Genomic DNA, 24,674 nt, shown 5'->3' on the forward strand with positions numbered 1-24,674 from the left:
AAACGTAAAAAGTTTCCATACTTTTGTACATACCATGAGTACAAAAAAGCTGAAATTCAGGGTCAACATCTAAACAAAAAAAGCTGAATTCTCACACCCCTGTGTTGCACTGCCTTGAAGCAAAGTTGCAGAGAATTGTTGTCAATAAAAACAAAGACTCATACAAAGCCAATCAGTAATGTGGGCCGAGCCTGGTCACCAAAAAAACCCGGGTACAGTACATGTAATGTAAAAAAAAAAAAAAATGCAGTCAGTGGGTGACTGGTCCCATTCACAGCCAAGACAGGTCATTTGAGACTGGAGCATAGGTATTGTTAATGTGGTCATAATAGTCTGCTTGCCAGTAGGGGGTAATATTTGGTTTCGCTGTTGTCAAGGGTAACGGCCTAGCCTGCAGAAATTACACTGGAACAAACAGCAAAGGTGTAATACTAAACATTTAACAGGTAAAAATTGTACAGTATATGAATGTATCACAGCTGGGAGTAAAAGGACATGTTACTTTCAGTAATTAGCAACAGAAATACAATCTGCATGTCATTAAATTATCCTTGGTCCTACTATTCCAAGAGTTGCCAAGTTGTTTGTCTTTATGACAAAACTATAGAACAATAAATGTGCTTGTTAGCATAACACAAAGGAGCTCTAACCTCCCTGATCAGTGCCCAATTGCACAGATACATGCATGGTACACGTACCAATTTAATGGTGCTGCTAAGCACATGATTTTTACGCTAACAGAGGCTATGCATATTTCATGGTGACTATAGGCAGTGAGCACAGCAACAGGCATGCTTACCTTGGAGTAAAAATTCACTTAACTTAGTGATGTAACAATGAAATCTTTAGTACAAATACGCCATGATGTTGTGCTCAAGGCTAGCAAAACTTGCTGCTACATGAATATGAGCACAACTTTTGTGCTTGTAAGCAGCACCATGAAATTTGGCCCCAGTAAGCAAAATTTACAGCTTACTGGTAGCAAATTTATCTGGGGAGCCAAAATCGACTGCGAAGTAGCCAAAAGAAACACTAAATGTAAATACATTTTGTTGGTGACCTGATTTTACTAAGCAGATATTTCGTTTGTTAATTTCAAGTGCCCTATGCTTTCCATCACTTTCTTGACCTCCCCCCAAAAAACACTGACTGCAAGGAGTTATTTCATTTTGTTCTGAATATCTGTTTAGTGAACTGACAGACTGGCCGACCTGTGACTATTAGGCTGTGTGTATCTTCTGTCATGTTTTTTATTTCCCTGTATGTTGGTCTGGAAAATCTCTATGATTCATGTGATTTTCATCAGAAAGTTCAGTGGTGCTTGTTCTTTACTCATTCAATATCTACATCCCATCACTTTTTGGTTGCCATGGTAAAACATTTGCAATATGCAAGACTTACTTTCTATTAATTTTTCTTCAATTCACATTTAAATATGAGTAAAACAAAAACTGCAGTTACAAAACCTAAGCAAAAAAATACAAAACAAAGGAAAAAAAATCAAACCAACCCCTTTCCAAAAAACCCAGACAATCCAACCCCTCCCGCGAAACATTTACATTTCTTGAGAGACTACCTGGTTGGGGCTTGGAAAGGCAAAGACATGAAAAGCCTGCAGATATTACATGTATTTGATGTCACAGCTGCTTAAGATTCCAGAATCTTTTGGGGTTTGTGATGTGTGCTTATAAACTTGGATACAGAATCCTAAAAGAGGTGGGTAAGTGAGAGGGACGAGCAGTGGACTTTATAGGATGGGGTCAGGGAGCAAGGCAAAGTGGCAAGCAGTTTGTAGACCCACCTGTGGTGCCTCGGATGGCTCATTCTGGAGTTGGAGATCTGGTGGCTCATTCCACTTCCTGCCAAAGACCTCAGTGTCTGTCTCAGCCTCAGGCTGCTCGCCGACATACTCCCGTGGCAAGCTGGCAAAGATGTCGGTGGCCTCGTCCGGCAGGCCATACTCCCGTACCACGCGAGTCCGGATCTGCCGGGCCACGGCTGCTCGGTCTGTGCAGCGCAGGCTGTAAGCCCGCTGTGTGGCGCTGCAGCGGTGGAGGTCTTTCTCACGGGCTAGCATGGCTTTCACTGTGGCATCATCCAGTGCTGGGCAAGAGAAAGAGGAGATTTAGCTGAAAATGAGAACCAATGAAATTGGTGGGAAATCATACCAGTATCATACAGTCTTTAGCAGAAAAAAAGGTAAGCCAAATAACCACGTTTACAATATACCACATGTGAAAATTGCCAATCTGGATATGAAGATGCTTTCTGAAACATCAGTGTCAAGGCTATTCCAAATGCTGACATTTAATCCCAAGCCCAATCCTATAATTTCTAACAAGCTTTAAAAGCATAATTATGATCTGGTGTAATTAAGAGAAAACAACAAATATAATTTTGACTAATGCTGCTCGTATGTCAAACACTAGGCTGCTATCTACGTCCACTTCAGAGGTGAGCAAGAAGCATTATTCAAGTACAGCATGGCCAGATAGCATTTATGTAACAGCAAATGTGCTGGTACATCAGCCATCTGGTCCTGATAAAAGTCCTTTGAATGACAAATCTGTCTACATGTATTTTGAAGAATAAGATTAACAACCTGATACTTGAAAAACCAGTGCTTGAAAGTTACCACTGGAACTACCTGCGAAACAAAACAAACGAAACAAACCCCCCCCCCAAAAAAAACCACATCCGCGGAGTGCAGGCAAAATATATCCTTTTGAAATCTATTGATTTAGAACTCAACTTTGGCGCTCAAATAAAAAGCCAGAGCGGCAGGATCCAGGTTTCTACTGGATGTCTAGTATTCCACTTACTCAGGGCATACAACAGCACTATAAATGAACAATTTGAACCCCCTTTGGCATGGTGGACATCTTGGCCATTGGTCACATGTAAATCTTGGCTTCCTTGTGTTTTCAAATTTTCTCGCAAGTTCCACATTATGAAATCCACTGTACATGTCCAAACATGTACACAGATGCAATCTGTCAACGGAGAAAGTATGCCTCTTCAGAGTTCAGAAGTCTGTGGGGGAACGCAGGGAAGGGTCATGACTTGTGATGAAATGGAAAGGGGATTGAATTAAGCCACTACAGCATTCTTGGTAAGTCACTCGGCAACTCCCGCCCCCCATGCAGTACAGGGTTATCAACAGGCACCAATTAAGTTAAGGAGTAACATGTGATGTAATTTGCATTCCATGACAATGATGCCTAGAAGGCTGAGACAAACAGGTGCACCAGCCCAGTGCATGCAATACATCAGGCCGGAACGATTTTACTTCAGACGAAGTCAGATTCAAGACAGAGAGAAACCTCCCCCCCCCTGCTTGGTGTTGGTCATTGTGTCACTGGAATCTGAGGAATTCTTTTTAGACATCTAGGGGGGATGTGTGTATAGTGATTGGACATGTTGGGGGTACCCCGGTCTCATTTCTTGTGGGATGTAGAAAACTCCCAACAGTAAATTCACTCTGTTGATTCACCCAATCAAACTTTACATGTTGATCAAACATAATTGCCCTTGATGGACTCATGTTTCAGTGGAGATTGAGGACAGCAATAACCACTCGGCAACTCAAGAAGAAGTTCCAAGAAATGGAAAACAAAATCTCTACCAAATGTGCAAGTAACACATCACTTTGTTTTCTCAACTGTCTGCCGTTTTCCAAAAATGATGAAAATTGATGGACTTCTTTTATGCAGATGACAAAGCTATGTGCAACAGTAGTTAACTGTGATACCCATGCAGATTAATAACAAATCACCCGGCTACCAGTGATATTGCTATGTGATTTTCTCATGAATTTAAGAGGAAACTGGGGAGACCACCACACGGGTTAAGTGCATGTAGGCAGTATGGATCGGTGCCAGGGACGTAAGAATGAGCACTTCTATGGTATGTTCTGCCGTTTGAAGAGAAACGGCCAAGCGACAGTAGGAAAGTTGGTGGTATGCAAACACAAGCACACTGCATTTGAAATCCTGATACTACAGGATCTCAATCTACATTACAAGTTATTTTGACAAACAGAGCTCACGACTCATTTCTGATTGAAGTCTAGTTCCCCCCATCCTTCCTTGATTTTTCAATGGGGAGTGGATTTAAAATCAATTTATTTCTAAAGCTATTAATTTAGCTTTGAGTCTGGGAGGGGTTAATTTTTATACTGGGCTTTGCCCTCACATGGATGAATATGTTCACACTACATTCTCAGTGTGATCTGCGAGTTACAAAGAATCACAAGCTTGCCCAGCATGGATGGATTTAACAGCTGGGATATGAACCTGTGATTGCCTGCTTACTAGTGCAGACATCCTAACCACTCAACTTTGAAATTTGTGCTAGAGTTGGAAGGCTGGGTTAGCAATGGTACATGAAGCAAGGATACTGTAGGAAGTCAGTGATATTAAGCAATTTTGAAAACTATGTAGGTACATTTCCTTAATTAGGACAGTCCGGACAAGCTGCATTTAAATTTGTTTTTATTATTCAGTAAGCTGTAAGTTTTTCAACATTTGCAAACTTTTTGTGCCCATCCAATGGGAAACAGCTTGCAAAAGTTGGCACCAACTGCCTATCATGCAATTTACAATATACATGTACGTGTTTTGAATAAACAGACAAAGAGCTCTGCAGTCAACGCACATTGTCCATGTACCTTTGTGACTTACACGCTTTCTGATTCACAATACGCGTAAACAGCTCAGGGAAGGTTCCACACCAGAAAGGCATTTTCCAGAAACCGAGCTCTGGTTCATTCGCCAGAATAGAAAAGGGTGTCAAGGTCTTATCAGACTGAAAGATGTTAGCAACAAAGCTGTAGTGTATTTGTTTACAACACAGCTGGAGGTTTATCACACTTATCGCTGTCCACATATTTTGTTGAAGCAAAGTTCAAGGTGGTGCTTAATAGTTGTGTACTACAGTCAAGAATAAGGAACTTCCTTCTGTGCTATTGTGTTCATGGACAATATCAAATTTTTCATCACGTACTGAAACATATTCTCACAATTGGAAATGAAGAAAACAGCGATCAATGAATACAACAAGCAGAACCGAGAACTGAAAACAACAGTAATGCACTTTGCTGATATTTCCCCGACAATTTAAACCTTTATAAACCTTTAAAACCCCCCAAAAATTTCAATTTATTTCCAAGTTTCAATCTGTGTGTAAGTGCTATAGGCTATATAAAGTATTGAGTATTCCCCTTTCTAAATGTAAGCCTGGTGAGTAGTTTCTTGACTGTAAAAAAATGTACTGTTAGTAATGTATATGTACTTCTCAAAAATCAAATAAAAGTCAAAAGAAAATTTCACAACAAAATTATCCTGAGCATACTCTGTATGTGGAGAGGAAAGGAGAGGGATGTACATGTTCCGGTATATTCATTACAGGAATTTGCCGTAAAAGTACTGTAAGAGCAGAATGCTGCCACAACTTTTTATTAACTCTACACCTGTTTTTTTCCTGATAAAAAATTTCTCTTGTGAAGGATACTCAAGACAAAGAATGAACAATGATGAAATAATTCCCGGCTAACCGGAACAAAACGAGGCAAACATCCCGGCAGTAATTTAGTTAAGAGGAGACTAGTAGTAATGAGTTCCCAGAACTACTGGTTGTCAACACCCGCACATCATCAATTAAGGTTATCGACCCTTCACCCCGGAACACATTGTGCTGGTTTGCATTGAGTTCACGCCCTCCAACATGTGGTCTGATCATGTGACTGAATCATGACACTGATGCAATATAACATGAATGTACCATACAGCCCTACAACACAGCCAGCACAGACACGCAGGGTGAAATTTCTAGAATCATCCAATGGAATGAGTCATAGGCCTGGCTTGCAGCCCTGAAGATCAATTGCTTAGGGAAAAAACGCCCTCTGTTGACAATCACATAAAAACCTCCAAGAGTTCAGACAGGTGTGTTTACACAAGGTGATTTACAGGCCATGAATCCCAAGGGGAGCATTGTGGAAGGTCTGTAGTGTACACCTTTGAACTTTGGCTTACTTCTGCCAAGCACAAGTCACTATGAACACTGAAATGTTGGAAAAATTTAACCTGGTGGGCTATTACCGGTAGCATCACCCCTGTTATGACACTGACTTTGTCCAACCTTGGAAAGCTGCTGCTAACGAATCAGCCGGTTGTAAGTCCTTTAACACGTATACTGCACAAACATTGAACCAGAATTTTTATACTTGCGAATTAAACATACACTATCTGTGCCTGATGTAAGTTTCAACCTACACATCAAGACAGTTGTACATCAGGTACATGTCCCTTTTATTGAAATAAAAGTGGAAGTGAACATTTTTCATCCTGATTTAAGCATTTCTTTAAAAAAAAAACCCTAAGGGGCTTTGAAAGTTTAAATTGCACTTCAACTTTGTTCAGTTGATGCAGACGGTAACAGACCCACTTCAATCAATATAGGAAAAAATAAACCAACACGTGTGCATGCACATGCGAACATGACAGTGTTTACGTATGATTATGGTCCGACCTGCTGGAGGGTTCCCCGCACAAATTTAATGAGTGCACACGTTGTACATTTTTTGGTGATGTTATCCACTGTGTTTGTCATATTGTTCCTTATTTGTAAAGTGCCCTTACATTTCTTTAGGGGCGTGATTTTTACACTCCTTTAGGAGTGTTGAGGAGCACGGTAGGAGCACCTCCGTGATCACACTCCTTTAAAATGAAGGACTGAAGAGGGTGTCATAGCTTCTTAATTTCGACTGAACTTATCTCTACCAGTACCTCCTGTGGCAAAACTGGTAAGTCCAGCTGACTGGAAAGTTCATCAGCTTTTTTTCTGATTGACAATGCTGGTTGGTAAGGTTATCTAAGTATGCTTGTGAGGACAGCTCCTCCTGGATCATTTGATAAACACTGTAGGTAGAAAGCGTGTCAAACTGGTAGACTTTAAGAGATTTAAAAATACCTTAAATTCAATTTAACTTAACGCTAACACTCCTCAGTCCTCCAACAGGTGAAGGATTGAGGAGGGTTAGGGTTAAGAAGTTGCACCCACAAGAAAAAAAAAATGACTGTTTTGAGTTTTTTGTTGTCCTTGAAATTACAAAAGTTACCTGGACAGGAAATTCAGCAATGCACATGCAACACCTCTGATCTACATGTACATGACAATAAAGGTAAACTGTCAAGGTTTTTTTTACCTTTGTGAGCGGTTCCACAATATGTGAAACAAAAATTGAAGACAGACTATGAGTAATGAAGACAGATTTGACAATCTAATAGGAGTTATCCAAAACATTTTGACATTTTTGTGAATTAAATGAAATCAGGCTGTACTTGTTAAATTGTTGTTACTTGTTAACTGTTTGAAACATATTGTACAGTTTAATGTTAGTCTTTCTCTCAGTTCACTAATACAATTTTCTGTGATTGTTTTTAATCATTGGTTGCACAAATGCATGTAAATAAATGATCATAACATAAATTATAGTTCCCGCTGTGGCTAGAAATACATGCATTAATTAACACAAGTGCCTAACAAAGCCACTAGTTAGTGGCTATAATAATTTTTCACAGACACGTGGGATACGCCTAGCCACAGCTAGTTGATTTGGACTTGGCCCAAGGGTCAATGACCAATGCCAGCAGACAAGCTCTTGGCAGTTTGACAAACAATGAAACATTGTCTCCGTAAGCTCTTACTTTTGTCATGGGGCTTGAGCAGAACATACATACTTGCTGTCATCTAAATTTTATTCCCAACTGATGTTGTACATGTGTCTGCATGTATAGTACACAGAATAGCCAGATGTGCGTGCATTTTAGCATCTGGACGACGAGGAAAACGCAGAGTACAAACAAGCTTCAGGCAAGAAAGAATTGGGAGAACAGAATTTTGTAGCGGGTGACGATGAACCCATTGTATGACTTAGTGATCACACAGAGAGAGAGAGAAAACATTGGGCGAATGATATTTTTGTTACAACACCAACATTATCTGCTGAGCTACAGGGCGATCAAAACAAGACATACAAAATACAGTTACCTCCCCCTCCCTACATAAAGTAAAACAAGACAAAACAAACAATAAAAAACCCCAAAACAAGCCAAAAAATGAGAACAAAAACCCTGTTGCAGAGTGATGGAGCCAGGCCTGTGAGTTTTAATATATACATGCATGGCATAGAAGATAAAACTGGGTCTGGGAGTCCATTAATTTAGTAGAGAGGAAAGATTTTGAAACAATAGAGATGGGCTGGAAGGAGTGATCACGGGCTAGAAGGAGTGATCACAGGCTAGAAGGAGTGATCACCTTTGGACGGCAGTGTATCACTAAAAAGCCTGTACTTTATCCGACAAGTTGTGAACAAGAGGTGAAAGGATGGTTCATCATTTGCATTCTGAACACCTTACAGGGCAATTGGTATTCATCCGATTTATGGAACCTGGGATATTTATCATAGCTTTTCAATATTTAATTGCAATTCACTGGCCCTGTGATGTACAGGAACAAAAAGGCTTTACTGTGGACTATAGAGGGCGCTATTCAAACATGACAGTTGTAATGCATAAATACAATGGTTGCTACACTTCGACACTACCATCAGTGGCTCAAGTCACATTTGCAGAATTCAAATAAGGCTTGACAAGTTTTTAGTACAACAGTACTTAAATTCTTCTCACCCAAGCACTACTCTCGTTAGAAAAAAAAAAGACTGCTTAGTTACACTGAACCCTAAGAAAAAGAGAGAGTAATTTTGGGAGGGATAACATTATTAGAAACCCCCAGCCTGACTGAATACATTGCAATGACCAGTGCAATATTTAAAACAATCTTTTCTATTAAGACAAAAAGTAAGAAAACAATATGCTACACTCACATGTCAAGGGTTACCTCTAGTTTGGAGCAGCTCCTTTTGTGATAATGCTAGGTACATCCCCTCCCCTTTTTTAAAAAATTGCCAGATCCGCCACTGATGGACATACACCTACGAGCACACTTACTTGGAAATGCACTTGTGATAACAGCTGGTGGTCCTGACTGTCTTTGACTTGTGTTGGTATCGGAGGAGCACTCCCCTCTGTCTTCCAGCATATAGAGGGCGTCAGGGACGTAGGACATGCGGATTCGTCTCAGGCGTACCGAGTCGATGTCTGACACCATCTGCTCATCCAATATACTCTGTGGGATAAGGGCAGTAAAAGCACAATACAGTAAATTAAGGCTATGCTGCAATCTAGGTTTCGGCACTCGTTATCGACAGACAGAGGTGTAAGCTCTTGGAGGCCGTTTGCAAGATGGCATAAGAAAGGTTGAAGAGATGTACACGCGAACTACTGGTAAACATCCAGATGGAGTTTGACAAAATGATTACACTTCTGCTTTAAATTGTTCAATCACAGTTTAACAATTCTCTACTTGGCTACATCTCATACTTGGTTTAGTAATATTTTGCTGGAGCCATAAACACTTTCCAAGGGTTCTGCCATCAAAGTGCAAAGACAGTGCCACTGGTGGACTGTACGAAGTTGGGTTTGAGTCGCTTTCGGAAGCCGCTCAGCAAAATGTCAGAAAAGATTGAGTTCACGGCATATGTGGTCACTGCACAAAGCAGAATGCCAAGTTAATCCTGACATTTCGTTCAAAGGATTATGCCTAACGATGCCCAGTGTTTACTCAGATGCATACAAACCTATAGCCTCTTTGCTCTGGAGGAGTATACCTGAACTTTAGCACACATGTAAATAATGCTGACGAGTTTCCTGCTGCATGGACCTAGTGTACAGCAGTTTCACCTTTGTGGGGGCTAGACATTAATAGACAAGCAAAGACGGACAGAGAACACTGTTTAAATCCTCGTACTTTCTCAGAGCCAACACTTACCCCTACAACAATTTGTTTCCATGGTGTGACCATAAACAATATTTCCCTGTGTAGAGGATGTGTGCATCTGTGGAGGTGTGTGCATGTTTGAATCTGTGTATTTCTATTGGCAGTTTCATGTATGCCAGAATGCTGACAGACTTCGAGACAGCACACATTTCTGTGCACATCTGTGTAAATGGAACGCTGACCATCAAAAATCAAGTCACTGAAAATTTTCTGTACCACTCTGCTAAGCACATGTGGGTAATTCCAGAAATTAAGGGGTCCAAAAGTGTGACATTTTTGTGTCATCCGACCGTTGTTATTTGACGTGAAAATATCACTGGAATTGATTTCAAACTATTACTACTTGTTTGGCAGGTAATTTGCATTAATTCATCATTCTTGGAAATTACAAAATGTGTTCTGAACTTAAAAAATCATATGTCAGATGTGACAGGGACACGAAAAAAAAATGGACCCCTAATTTCTGGAATTCCCCATGCATGATTGCATCCCTTAAAAAAATTCCTGTAAGGTAAAGCTACGCCCTGGTACCTTTGCCTCCTCCACATAGGGCGTGAACAGCCTTGGCCGGGGGTGGTTTCGTCGCCGCTTGCCCGACACCCACAGACTGTGCTGGGGGGCACTCAGCTCATCCCCGGGGAGCATGTGGGAGGGCGGGGTGGGGATGAGCCCCCGCTTGACAGCACTGGCCAGCGTCTCATGGCTGCGGGGGATGACGTGGTCCAGGCGGACCAAGGGCAGCAGGTCGCTGATGATCTCTCGCAGCTCCCGGTTGTCCAGGTCGCGTCGCTTGATGCCTTTGCGGCTGACGCTGTGCTGGGTGTTGCTGACCAGATTGGGTTCTGTTTTGGATCAAATGAAATCACTCAATTCAGGTTTGAAACATTTACTTTTGCATTGACACCGTCAATGATGATTCAGTAGGAAAGAAACATACACAAACATTAGACACAGAAGGCACATCATTAAATGGACGTATTTGATAAGACAAAAGAAATTACATTTGATCAGTACTGATGTCGACAGCAAGAGAAAAAGTGGAGAAGAGCTTGTTAATCTTTCCTTAGAACAGGATAAGACTTCAGACTGCTATTCAGAGCTAGAGACAGGGGCAACACATTCACCAATGAATAAATAACTGCCTTATATACAGCCAACCCCACATCCTATATTACTGAGTTTACAATCAAAGTCCTGTGTACACTGGTATTTAGAAATTTACGGTGCACTTATTTTCTTGCCTTCCAATCACTGTCTGATGCCCCTACATGTAGATGGAGATGGCGGGACAACCCACGTTACTTCTCAGAAGCAGTGACCTACTTGTTTAGCATGGGGTCAACCTTTAAAAATATGGCAATGCCAGGGAAACCCTTCCATTCAGAATATAGATTACAAATATAAAGGAGTTGATAAAGATACCCCCAAAAAGTCCAGCCTTATAATCCAACCTGACATGTACCTCCATCCAACCTTCCCATCTCAACCAATTCAACAATTTGAAAACTAAATGCCCCCAAATCCACAACTACACGGACACTTCTCCTTTTCGTGGTCCCAATCAATTTATTACTGGGAGTTCACCAGTGTATCAAGCCCAATGCAATCTAACAGAACCTGGGATCCACCTTCCTCAACCTTCAATAATCTTCCCCCGTGTCCTGGTGAATTTAAGGGATCTGTGAGGTCCATAAACTAAACTCAGAATCACTAAAGTAATTTCACCTCTGTCCTCCATCCGTTTAATAAGTTGGTGCTCTCCCCACTTGACTACTGCCTTCAGCACTTCAGCTTCACTGGCCTAGTAGAACAGACAAGTGTGCATAAATTAGTGACTATTCATCAAGCCAACCTCAATTTTATTGGTGTAAAGTTCTGTTAGCATATTAATAATGTACATGGAACCTGCACGGCAATAAGCATCATGTGGCACAAGTTTTGTGGTTTGCACGTAATAGAGGTTACATGTATGGTACATACAAAAGGTCAATTGTACTGCATACCGAATGTGCTATCACTCAAAACCCTGAAACTTTCTTGTGGATGTTCAATGGGATTCCTGTTTCAGGGCAATGCTAAAGGTTTATGTTAATTCACTGAAATCAATTTCCCTACAATTCCGAGGAGATACCATTCCTGCAGGGCCATCACACTCAAGCATTGGTTTTAACTGGGGCGCGTGCATGCATATTGGCAAGTCTCAACACCCTGTTGGTCTGAGAGAAATGTAACATGCACGTACCACCAGTGTGAAAAAAGGATGGTGGCGCAGAAATGGCTTCTAATTCTGATTCTGGTTGCCAGATTCATCTCATATTTTCATTATCTTTTTGATTATGGGTGTCTGTAAACTCAGTGGTTTAAGGCTCTCAAGGAAAAATGGTTTAATAGATTTCTTCCTGTCCTTGAATTATTAAAGATAAGTCCATGCCTTAATTTCATCAGTGGCTTTTCTCTTTCAGTTTGATGTCTCATTGAAAAACTCACAATGTAGACGATGCATGTGAACTGGCATTTCAATATACCATTTCTTTTGGTGAGCCAAACCCTAAAGGCTCGATGGGTGTAACTAGATGAGATAAGATATCTCCACTAGTAAGCAGGTGGGTGAGGATTGAGATTGACAAATAACAAAATTTAAAACTGGGCTTTCATTGGAGGTGAAGGATGAACAGGTGGAGTATTTTTGTCTTTTGTTAAGAGACTTATCAAGACAGACTGCAGCTGATGTACCAGTACATTGGAGTTGTTACATTCTTAATCTTGCCTGATACAACTGAGTCTTACAGCAATACAACTGTGCATTCATTGGATCGGTTGGATTAATCAGTGTACTGCGCATGTACATGTACATGTAGCAGTCAATAATGTGGAAGGAAACAATAAACAGCTGAACAGTGTCATGGATGTTGATCATCCAGTCCATTGAAAATGCAATGAAATGCAGCATTGTAATTTGTTGTAAAATTGTAACGGAGTCAGTCACAGAGCACAAGTCATCACAAGTCAGTCTACAAACATCATTCTGTCCCAAGTCAGCTCACACACTATTTCAATAAACTGTGATAATGGCATTCCTTGTCACTTTTCATCTCTAGTTCTTACCTAATTTGTGATTGGCTTACGAAAAGACAGGTGACTTGTATACTTTGATTGGCTTGATTCTAACCCTGATTGGTTGCATTCCACCAGGTTGCCATTTCACCTGTGTTAAATTTTGTTACATTTAGCAGGGCTAACTGCTTGGAGAAAACAGAATCCTGTCCAACCTGTAAGAAGTCTGACTTGATGGCCTTCTTAAGCAGTATCTTGCTGAGGTCAGAGAGCACTGGGGAGCTGCTGATGCTAGAGAACTCCTCTCTCAGGTAATGCATGGCTTGCCGGTGGACCCAACGGGAACCATGGGGCTCTGCGCTCCAGCTGAGGATGGAAGCTAGGTTGTCTGAGCAGATGGCATTGGCTAGGGTGTCCTCACAAGCTGGGTGAGATTTATGGACAGGTTTTGAGGGCGACAAAAAAAACAACAACAAGGTAACTACCATAACAAGTCACTTCTGATTGATTCTTGTCAAAGCTGAGTCAATGGAAGCTAGGGACCGGAATGAAACATTCATGAAAGTAATTGTTTGAATCAATTTTTATCAAAAATGCTTGGCTTTCTCCGACAATATTGGCAACAATGTTCAGATGAGTGAGCTTAAGAGCACTGTTACTGGAATAATGGACATACACTATTGATGAAGTTTCATGAGGGAATGTTAATTTTTTTTTTACGTTATGTACTTGTTTTGTGAAAAATTGATTCTTACTACAGTAAAGCGACATTATAACAAACACCGATATAACTACATGTAACACCGATATAACAAACACTGATATAAAAACACCGATAAAACAAACACCGATATAACAAAGACCGATATAACAAACACTGATATAACAAATGCCACTAAACCAAACATTCAGGAATATCGAACATCTCTCTTTGCTTCAAAATTTTCTGTGTACTTTTATCAAACATTACAGATTTGTTTGTTTTACATAAAAGAAACATATTCAGAACTGATAATAATAATTCAAAGTTGAAGAAAATCGCACTCACTATGGAACAAAGGCCAACAGGTGGCGCAGTCTGTATCGTTAGTGGGTAGCATACTGTATATAGCATGCAATGTGTGTGTGTGCGTCCGCTGCCGAGTACATGTATGCATGTGTATATGTGTATGCAAGGCAATACTGGAGAATCTGGTATGGAAAACCTTGCTTGATAATCACTACAAAGCAAGGAGATCTGAGCTCAAAAACCAACAAACAGGAAATAAATGCACAGATAGACAATGGAATTTGTTACTGAACTTGGAGAAAACTTTGAAAAATACATATATCTTGCTAGTTTTGATCACTTTCAAAATGCTTGCTTGAAATTTTGTTGCCGATGTTTCAGACATGCTTGCGGCTCTAGTTCTGCTGTATTAGAATGGTTTCCAGCACGGCCCATTGATTAAAGTGCCATTTTACGGTATCAACGGGATCGGTGAAACTGTTCCCATATGTAGCCAACATGTGATTTTTTAATAAATTTCTCAAGGAAAACTTGATTTCATTTAGCAATTTGTCTTCCAACGAGGGCAACCAGAATGATGGAACATGAAAAGAGATAGAAATATTTTTTAAATGCGGAAGTCTTCTTTTTTAGCTTTTTCTCTTGCACATACAACTTGCCCCAAAATCCTCATAATAAAACATTTTGTGGGGTGGGCCAGCACTCGTTTGAATGCGGGCTTGAGTTCCGACTGGGTGTGTGCATCCGTGACTAAAAATTGCAATACCAAATGACTGAACATTTTGAGTGGACCCTTGTGTTTGTTACAGTGACATTCCACTCTACTGGATACAACTGCCTGAGTTCACAGCCGTACTTGTTAGTGATTAGAAATTAAAGGTACATGTAAATGTACGGTACCAAACTGTGCTGGGAAGGAAGGGAGACGTGATAAAAAATGGCTGAGTCAAAGCATGTGTGAATGACCTTAGAAGATGCTGATTTTGTACATTTAACCCAACCACTAGTAAAAAAAAACCTGACAAAGTAGTTTCATGCATACATGTACCATACCTTGTGCCATAGAGCCTAGATCCAGGAATCTTGCTATCTGGTACAGTTCCATGGCCATTTCCACTCTACTCATGGGTGCCTTCCCTGCTGCCATGGCTTGGGCTTCCCCTAAACTCCCCACACTGGGGCTGTCCGGCAACACTAGAGACAAGTCCAGCACATCCTGATAAATGGCGTACAGTAAAACCTGCGCGTACTTCTTTGGTATAATCGAGTCGTCCAGGACGATTTTGGTGGGTGTCTGTAACGTTCTCTCGGTCAAGTCCTCCCCTGATCGCTGCTTCTTCTGGAGAAGGTTGCGAAAAAATGGGGAACGTGCTGCCAGGACAGCCTTGTGGCATCGCAGTGAGCTGGTTCTGTGTGGCATTGGCTGTGCTGAAGCTGCTTCAGAAGTAAGTTCTGATTTCTCTAATTCTAAGTCAGAGGAGAAGACAAGCACGGCATCTGTGAACTCTCCGGTTTCCAGCAAATGCCTGAAATCGTGTTCAAGGGGACTAGGGGTGCCAAATTTCTCCCCTAGCTGGATCAGAGTGTCTAAGCTGTCCAGACGGGAGTCCTGGGCAATGAAATCCCCCGAGTACAAGTAGCGCAACAGGGCTGAGAATGTATTGACACTGACGCCACTAACTCGTAGCTTGACTGGAACCTTGGCTCCATACTGGGGATACTGAGACATGAGCTTTCGGAAGTATGGACACCGGCAGGACAAAACAGCCCTATGAACAGGGAAAACAGTGTCCCTGAATATGAAATCAATATCCGAGCAGAACTTATAGTCGTACAAATCCAGCAAGTCATCCTTCAAGGAGGTGGCAATCGGGCGGGCCAGATCGGTCTGAATTGTGAGTTCTTTTAAAGCTGCGAGAGCGTCATATTCCTCAACGAGCGCGTACACATCAAGGGGATTCCATGCTGATGCCATCTCCCTCATCGCCCGGGCATGGTCTAAGGACTTCCCTGTCCTCTTCTTGCGGACGATGCGTTTCTTCAGTGAGGCCAAGCTGGTTTTCTTCTTCTTCTCCTTCTCCTGTTTGGCCACAATGGGCGTGGCCTGGCACAGGGAAGGAGGCTCCGGCGCTTCCTCTCCGCGGAGAAGCACATGCTGATGATGGGGATGACCCGTTTGCACCTGCTGACGGCACTGCAAATGGGGTGGAGAGGGGGAGGGGCCACCTGCAGTACGAGGTGGAAGTGAAGAGGTCTCACTACCACTGGTGCCCCCTCCTTGGTCCCTCTCTTGAGGGTCCAATGAGGATGGATTACTCCCCATCATGGAGACTGCTCACCAGTGAAATGCCTTAACGTTGAACACAAATGACTTTAATTGACAAATTGTATCCAAAGGTGCATCACATAGCTTCGTACGAACTGAAAAATTGACTGATTCTACATAAACTCTCACATTGTGATGGGTCATATGAGTACACAGCCTTTCAGTTATAAATACATGTATCACTTGTAGGCAGCCAAAGAAAGCTCCAGTGCTGAATCATGCATGTACATACATGTACAGAGAACACTAAAAGGAACAACACTTTCCTCCAAACCACACTATTCCTCTGTGTCCATGATGACTTGCAAGTACACTTTCTGGGCAAATGAACTTGCTGAACTCCTACATACGATATTTAGAACTCCGTATGCCTGTCATCTGATCTGGGCAGTAGTATTTTGAAGTAACAACTGTACATGTATGCGCAGCGCTGCAGATTACTAAGCTTTGTGTACTGAAAGCACACGGAAGCGATGCATCTCTGGGGGACACCCCCTCGCTGAGCTTCCAAGGCACGTGTGGACACCGTGCACTCTCAAACACTCCCCGCGTTGATCCTATCACAGCTCAGTAATCCTACGTGCACGTGTAGATCTTCACAGCTGGAGTATTGCCAAAGGCCAAAGGGCTGCGTGGCTGAGTCATAGCAAGATACGTGGACTCTCTAAATGTTGCTCTTCCTGCAAGGGACACGACACGTCAGCTCCCTCTCTTTCTCGCTGCCTCTCCTGAAAATAGGAAGCCTAGGAATCAAATGAATGAGTGACAACAATTCATTAATCAGAACTGCAGAGGTGGAAGTGACTGGACCCTTTTGTGCAGGCCATGCTTCAACATTGCTGAATATGTGAACAACCAAGTAGATGTATGTTTTCAAGTTAAACTACATAAACATGAATGTAGGGGGAACACGTCTAAGCAGCTTGCGTTTCCAACATTATGCATGCATGCGTGCTTGTTCCTAACATACACTCATACACATGCACCACAGTCCAACATGAAATGTGGAACTGACGGTTAAAAATATGCACTTCATGTGGTACAGTGGAAGAGACAAAGTGCATGCATGTGCATCACTGATTATTTTCACCACATTAAACTCCAACAAAACGGAACCGACAGGACTTTGAAGGAAATCCCTCATTTACAGTACAGGTACATGTACACAAAAAAAGTACTTCCAAAATCTGACCAAAGGGAAAATGGAAAAAAATCCTTTCATGCTACTCAACCGAAATGAATGTGTGCAAAGTATGGAACTACGTATGGAGAACAATGCTACATGTACATGTGTATATTTGGCAGGGCTTCACATCAGATCTTGCTGTGTAAAGACCTACATGTACTAAGTGGACATATTAATTAATTTATGTAAAAACAGGGAAACGTTTTGAAGTGTTAATACAATATTCTTTGTATTGTACAGTATCACTGTTTCACCATTGGCCAAAACTAAAAAAAAAGAGTTATCTGTAAGCCCTTCCATATCACAATAGTACTACATGCACACAAGCATTCACACTTCCCTTTAAGTCTCTTAACAAATCTGCAGCCAAAACTAATATGGCACACTCATTACGTGCGGTTTGCAGGAATAAACCAGGAAATCAGTGGTGTAAATGGAGGCACAGAAAATGTTCCACCGCATGAACCTGCAACTTGCTGGTGGTGTCCTGAAATGCACCGCAGAATCTGCGGTCAGAACATGTAATTGGGCCAGCGTTTCCCTCGTTAACCCTGCATTATTTCCATATCCTCCACACATGCTGTGAGCTGACGCCTGCTAACCAGTGCAATGTACCGGTCATTCAGGCGGCACAAGTGATACAGAAAATTGTGTCCTTGGGGGAGGAGAAAATTAATGCTATCAAAACAAACATGGGAGGGTTATTGGATATTGTTAAGTCAAGCTACCCGTGCACCGTACATGTACACTGTACTCACTATGGACAGGTAGATGTGGGCGTACACTAAAAAACTTAAAGCTTCAATCCTGTCACCAAAACGCAAAGCAAAAATTTTTTCTTGGAAATCTACCGTACATCTGAGTTTTAAATCCATGTACATGTAAGTGCTATTGGTAACCACCACTTTTATGGTTCAATTTGAACTGGCTATTTATACAAATTGGCAAAACTTCCAATCTGAATATGCACCAACATTGGCTCAAACTACTTTTATGCACGCACATGTGCATCTCAGTATACATGTACCGGTATATTGTTGTATATCAGTTCATTTTTTAAATACATGTACATGTACACACAATTACACGCACATGTACAATTTTCACATAACATTATATGGTACACATGCACATGACAAAATATGATGTACATGTAACAGTGTGCAGCTGGTTTCAAATGTACATGTAAATTTTCAAAATTCATGTACATGTACACTGACTTTGCTTTATGCATAGTACCAGTAGTGTAACTGGCTGTAACTCTAATATTCATTTCACCTGCTATGCTTTGCCAGCCCGGTGCATGCGTGATCAAGGCAATCAGGTCAGCAGTTCTGCTTTTTTATATTCATAATTTGTACCATATTATCTTATGTCCTTCCTCCATCCACGATGAGGCTTGTGGGTAACGAGGACTACATGGTATTAGTAGCCTACAGACTTTATCTTGTACATGTATGTACATGTACGTTATACACGTATATGGTACATGTACATACACATGTTGTTCTTGAATGGTACCGGTACATACATGTAGCAGGTTTAGAAATAAATTATGACTTTCAGGTGATCAGATATGATCACTGTACATGTGGCACACTGTATATTTCAGAGGAGGCTTATTGGTTAGATTGGAAAAACTCAACATATCAAATCCTTGACTCAGGGTCAAGAGGTGTATTGGATTGTTGTCCTGGAGCTAAGAAGCATGCCCTTGTTGCAGGCTCAAGTTCATTTTCAGACGAAGGTGTGCATCACTCCACATTTTTTCAGTCAGGTTCAAGGCCTATCGAAGGCAGTTGAATTACAGAGCATGGCCCCAAGGGTTCTTGCTCAAATAAATGCTTAGGCACATGCATCATGCATGACACAACTACATGTAAATCTACATGTGTACAAGGATCTACATTGTACCTCTCAACTAACCTTCAGGTTGGAAGAAAAAGAATCACTGTGTTGGCTTTGTGAGGGACAAAGAAGCAACAATTTCTCTCCAGCAAAATCAGTGACAAACTTTCGAAAAGTGGGACTTGATAAGGCATGCCTTCATCAAAATTGACTGAACTTTCTTAAGTGTAACTTGGCAAGTATCGGTAACCACTTCCTTTGCAACTGAGTGATGTTTTTAAATTGCATTCTTGCTTTCAAAAAAAGTGCCATGGCCTCTTTTGAACTCATCTTCCCAAAGGAAACCTACTGTACATGTACACTTGAATGGCCTAGGGCCACAGTGCAAAACTAGTTAATGTTGTCCACCATTCAAGGCTGCGTGGATTTACAAAGGTGGATTAAAGAGAACCAACCAATTAAGAATGAATGGAGGTGGGCGCCATACTCTGAGCTTGATCACGCCCACAACAGAAACTAAACATGAAAAAAATGACTGTCTGCCTCTGCATGTACCATTATGTCCACAGAATACTGGTACATAATGTGTGAATACCGGTTGGTGCCGGTACACGTTCATTACTTGTATTTTGTAACATATTCAGTTGTGTATTAAAATGTGGGTCAAACTGCTATTAAATTTACTGGTAGGTAAAGCAACCAAAATAAATACTTGTCTTAAATTAGGGGAATTGATTTTTGAAAGGGGATTTTTAGTATCTCGCAATGGTTACAACGTGTACCTGGTTATTTCATGTACAATATACATGTACACGTACAACTTGTACTTTTACATGTGTATCAGTGTGTGGTGCCAAAAGGGAAGACACTGTTACATGTAAATGAAGGCCGATGTGCATACTGTAGCAATACAAACCAGTCCAGGTACAGCTCATGTACATGAACATAGGCAGGTAGCTATCGGTATACATGTACATGTACACCCATGGTACTCATGCAGGTGCTGTGTTCAATCACATGATCACAGTGAATGCATGGTATGGTTATATTACCTGACATTCTACCAACAGTGCAGTTGCCTAAGCCCTTTCAATCAGCATCATTCTCATGTTGTTGAAGGGTTTGACGTAGGTCACGCGTGGAAGAATTCATGTCATGAAATTCAGTAAGCCATACTGGTATACCTGCATCATGCATGGCGTGTGAGCACAGTTCACTCATTTCTCTCAGTTTCCATCTGTTTCTTGGCGGAGGGGAAGGGGAGGGCGTTCTGGGTCATTACGAAATTGGTTTCCCTTGCAGCCGCACTATCACATGGTGCGAAGTCATCGAGTGTGACATGTCAAACTACAGTTCACTTCATTACTGTCTACATGTGTGTGCATGTTGGACACAATATTCAAGTACATGAGTACATGTATTTTTACATTCCTATTCACTGTATCCTCTGTGTTGCAAACACGGCAATAAATGTAAATGTGCATAGGCTGATGCAATGTTAGTGCTATCCTGTTCATCTGCATGTACCTTGCCCTAATTTTTTGCAGTGTGAATGTACATGCACATGTACATGTACCGTACCTTATGGAAGGTTGATACAGGCCACAGTACATTGCACCAGTAGCGTCCACCTTGACCTTTGTAACACTTCATTTTCCTGTATCACATAGTAGTACATGTAAATGTATGCTATTGAATTCTATCAGTTTCATTTCTATAACAAAATAAAATGTACATGTAGTTCCAGATTTACAACGCATATCTACCATGCAGTACAGATGGAACGAGAAGCAAACTCTAAACACATGTACTATAAAGTACCAAAGTGACTGCATGTACTGGTGCTTGTACGCCACGCGCACAATTACCGGTATGTGTGCAAACAGCATTAGAGTGACAGCCAGCATGTGAACCAACACGCGCGTACTCCATGTGTTTGCATGGCATTTACTGCTTCTAGATGACGTCACACTTTGGCAAGGTACTCTGTGGTGCACATGCACCAACAGGAAGTAAATACAAGATGCGTATGGTGACATGTACCCCTACAGGACACAGTTCCTCTTTCCTCCCCTGCCTGTACAAAGTATGCACTCACTGCTGTGAACATGCACATACAGGTGCATTTAAACAAGAAATGATCCTTTTCCTTTTCATGCACAATGTGCGTTGGTCAATATTGACAATACATGCATGACAACAAAGACAAGTTTCAAGGAAATGACACCTGATGAAATGTTAGCAACGTGTCACGTTTATTACAACAATTTGACCCTTCATCTATGAAAGGTGCGCTCCAGGTGATTTCCAAGAGCTTCGGCAGGGGGAGGATTGCTTGCTCAGGCAGGACTACACCCCATACTAGTATCTCACCCCATCATGGCATTATTACCAATGTACATGTATATTTAACAAAATTCTGATGCAACTACTGTACATGTAACAACTTTACAAGAAATTTCGTTCTGGAAAATTCATACTTGTGCATGTTTACTGTACATGGTACACTGTACAGTGTGCAATGTGCAGTATCTAAGGTGTGGGGTTTTAGTGGTAGTGGAACATGAGAGACGTTCATTGACTACATGTATTAAAATGGGATGTCTGTTCCCTCTAGCTTAGAACTGCCACATGACAGTACGGTATGTGCATCGTAGTGGACAGTCTAGTACATATGCTCAGTACTTGCATTTTTTACTGCATATTTAATATATTTGTTGTTATTTTTCTGAGTATCTAGCGCCTTGAGCGCCTTTCATTACATGTAGGTGGCTACGTGCGCTTTACAAATCTCCATGATTACAATTATTATTATTAGACAGCACACAACCAAGCTCTGGACAATCCAGATCGAGACTGCCACCACCCACAATGCAAGGGTAGGATAAACTAAAGGCTGATCCTACCAAACTGTTAATCCTATTGTGTAGGTTCAATATCAGTGCTTGCAGGTAACAACAACATCACACTGTCAGACCCCACCTGAAAAAAAGACCGTTCAATGCAACCACCTTGGTTCTGGTGCCAAAGAGGAATGTTCATGTACCAGTATACATGTACAACCTTAAGAGTACAGTACTCTCTATGCACAGATTGTGCCAGGCTTTAGTGATTCCTCAAACCAGTGACCACCATTGACCAACAAATACAAAGCACTAAAAGCCAAACACTGTATGTCTATGTACAAAGTAAGTGATATGCTATAAATTACAGCTTCTGTATCCAGTGTGCTGGTAATATACAATGAGTTGTCAGACATCAGCTAAGTACAATTGACTAACTCAGTATTAACCCAAGAGCTGACTGACGCTAGTACTAGTCTGTACGCTACATGCACATGTGAACATTCACATTCTTGCTATTTCCTTCTAAAAATCACCGCCTTTTAGCATAGATTTTCCAAGTACATGTAGAACTTGTGCATGTACACTGCAAATGTTCAAAAGATCTGTACAGTGTACCGGTAGCTGAATTATTTGTTAGCAGCACATCTTCCATTAAACGGTATTTATTCAATGTATTGGGACTATTCTACCAGTGACAAAATCTACATCAGACACAAGCACTCAAGTGTCACTGTCAGTGTTCAGCATGGAGTGAATGTGGATGAATGGATGCTACAAAATTCTTTCTGAGTCATCAGTCACTTTTCTGTTCCGCTTGGCAAATGATCAGGATTATTGATCAGCAGTGTAGGTGACAGTCGGTCTGGTGCTTTGGTGAGATCGAGAAAATGACGCTGCATTAAATTTCCAGTCATTAATTCAATTGTGTTGACTACACAAATCATGTGTGCACTGAACATGTACGATGTACATGTACATCATTGCACATACTGGTACACTGTACGTAGGCCCTATATAATTTTACATTTGCTGGTACACGAACATGTAAATATTTTGCAATATAAGCTCTGATGGAGGCTGAAATCTGCTATATTCAATTTCCAGAAAAGTTTCATTCAATATACACATACAAGTACATACAGTACTTCTACTGATGTATCATTTTCTGAATGTGAAGTTTTTTTACATTTCTGACGACCTAATGTGTTACATGTACATGTACATGTGTCTGCATACAGCATACACACGTACGGACTAGGAATTTGCATAGCGGTACATGTACATGTACACGTACCGTACATTATTTACATGATTCAAAATCAGTACATGAATATGTACCAGTACATGTAGGCTTACATCAATCAAAATAATAATAATAAGGCCAAACAAAAAATTAGTTGTATTTCCCGTTACACTGAAACATAAATTAAGGTGGTTGGTAGGGTAAAAATTTTTTTAACTGTAAATTTTTATAGCTCAAAAATTTAGGGGCCGGATGATGGTCTGTATTTTGGGGGGCGGTGTGTATATTTGTAACAGGTACATGTACTAAGTCAGTGTCAGATTAATTAATACTGCACATGTGCCACAAATTAATCAAGCCAAAGATTATCATATAGCTATCCATCTCATGTAAAAAGAAAAATTAAAACAATACAACGTACAGGACGATGTACAAAAAAATTACGCTTGGGGCAAGGCACTATCAGTTTTTATATTTTATTGATTTGTTGAAAAAAATATAAACCGGTAGGTTCCGCATGATTTCTAGGTTTGGTTGGGTAACTGGAAACACAGCTAATATTTTGTTTGACCAAATAAAAATAATTTAATGAATTATTAAAAAAACGCTTTTCATGTCAATGATATCACAAAGCGCTGATATATAACAAAATAACCAAAATAACCTTTCAAAATAACCTTTCTCTAACATTCTCCAAATAAAACTCAAAATACGCAAGTACATATGTACATGTACATGCCATCTTCTAATGTAATTTGTGGAAGTTGAACTGAGCATGAATTGACGAAGCTTTTTAAGTAAAATGAAGGTGCACTGTGCTAGTGCGTTATTTTGTAAATTATAAATGACCCAACCTGATCAGGGCAAGCCATTCAGTCAGACCTGACCTCTGTGTGAGGTCACAGACCTCATATTATTATAAGACAAGGGCCACCTGCTCAAGGGGCCAGTGGGGGAGGCAAACAAAAAAGTTTCCTGGCAAATATCAGGTCAGGTTTAAGACAAATTATGACTCAGGGTGAATTACTGCACAGTGAACATGTACAATGTACCAGTATGCTATATTTTTCATTAAAAAAAGACACATGTACATGTGTATAGAGCATACATGTACATGTACTTCTGCTTTAAATTCAATCGGTGAATTTCAGACAACCTGTTAAAGCAAATATGCTAAGTTAAACATTTGTGCGTTGCATAGAGGTAATTATGAACTGGTTTTCATGGGTTTTGCAAAATATCACGAACTTTAACAAAGACCT

General features: G+C 40.9%; 2 protein-coding genes across 3 annotated transcripts in view; one reads left to right on the plus strand and one right to left on the minus strand.

The window, feature by feature from the left end:
• LOC147800658 (BTB/POZ domain-containing protein 7-like) overlaps positions 1-24,674 on the minus strand; it is a 51,682-nt gene that overhangs the window by 17,499 nt on the left and 9,509 nt on the right. Inside the window, exons 2-7 of one of the 2 annotated variants that reach the window (XM_087140243.1) lie at positions 15,017-17,017; positions 13,170-13,378; positions 11,626-11,701; positions 10,432-10,742; positions 9,012-9,189; positions 1,802-2,103 (exon numbers count right to left, since the gene is read on the minus strand). In XM_087140243.1, coding sequence (XP_086996369.1) covers positions 1,802-2,103; positions 9,012-9,189; positions 10,432-10,742; positions 11,626-11,701; positions 13,170-13,378; positions 15,017-16,289 — 2,349 coding nt within the window. In that variant the 5' untranslated portion in view covers positions 16,290-17,017. Of the gene's footprint in view, positions 1-1,801; positions 2,104-9,011; positions 9,190-10,431; positions 10,743-11,625; positions 11,702-13,169; positions 13,379-15,016; positions 17,033-24,674 lie in introns of both variants that reach the window. The other variant, XM_087140206.1, reaches the window with a different exon arrangement.
• The window catches only part of LOC110983176 (arylsulfatase-like), a 183,305-nt gene continuing 171,988 nt past the window's right edge, over positions 13,358-24,674 (plus strand). The window contains exon 1 of the mRNA XM_087140407.1: positions 13,358-13,431. The gene's annotated coding sequence lies outside the window, so the exon portion shown is untranslated. The remainder of the gene's footprint in view (positions 13,432-24,674) is intronic.

This window comes from Acanthaster planci, linkage group LG01 (assembly GCF_054643075.1).
Source record: "Acanthaster planci isolate LZ-2023a linkage group LG01, COTS_SCS, whole genome shotgun sequence".
In the NCBI taxonomy this organism is placed as follows: Eukaryota; Metazoa; Echinodermata; class Asteroidea; order Valvatida; family Acanthasteridae; genus Acanthaster; species Acanthaster planci.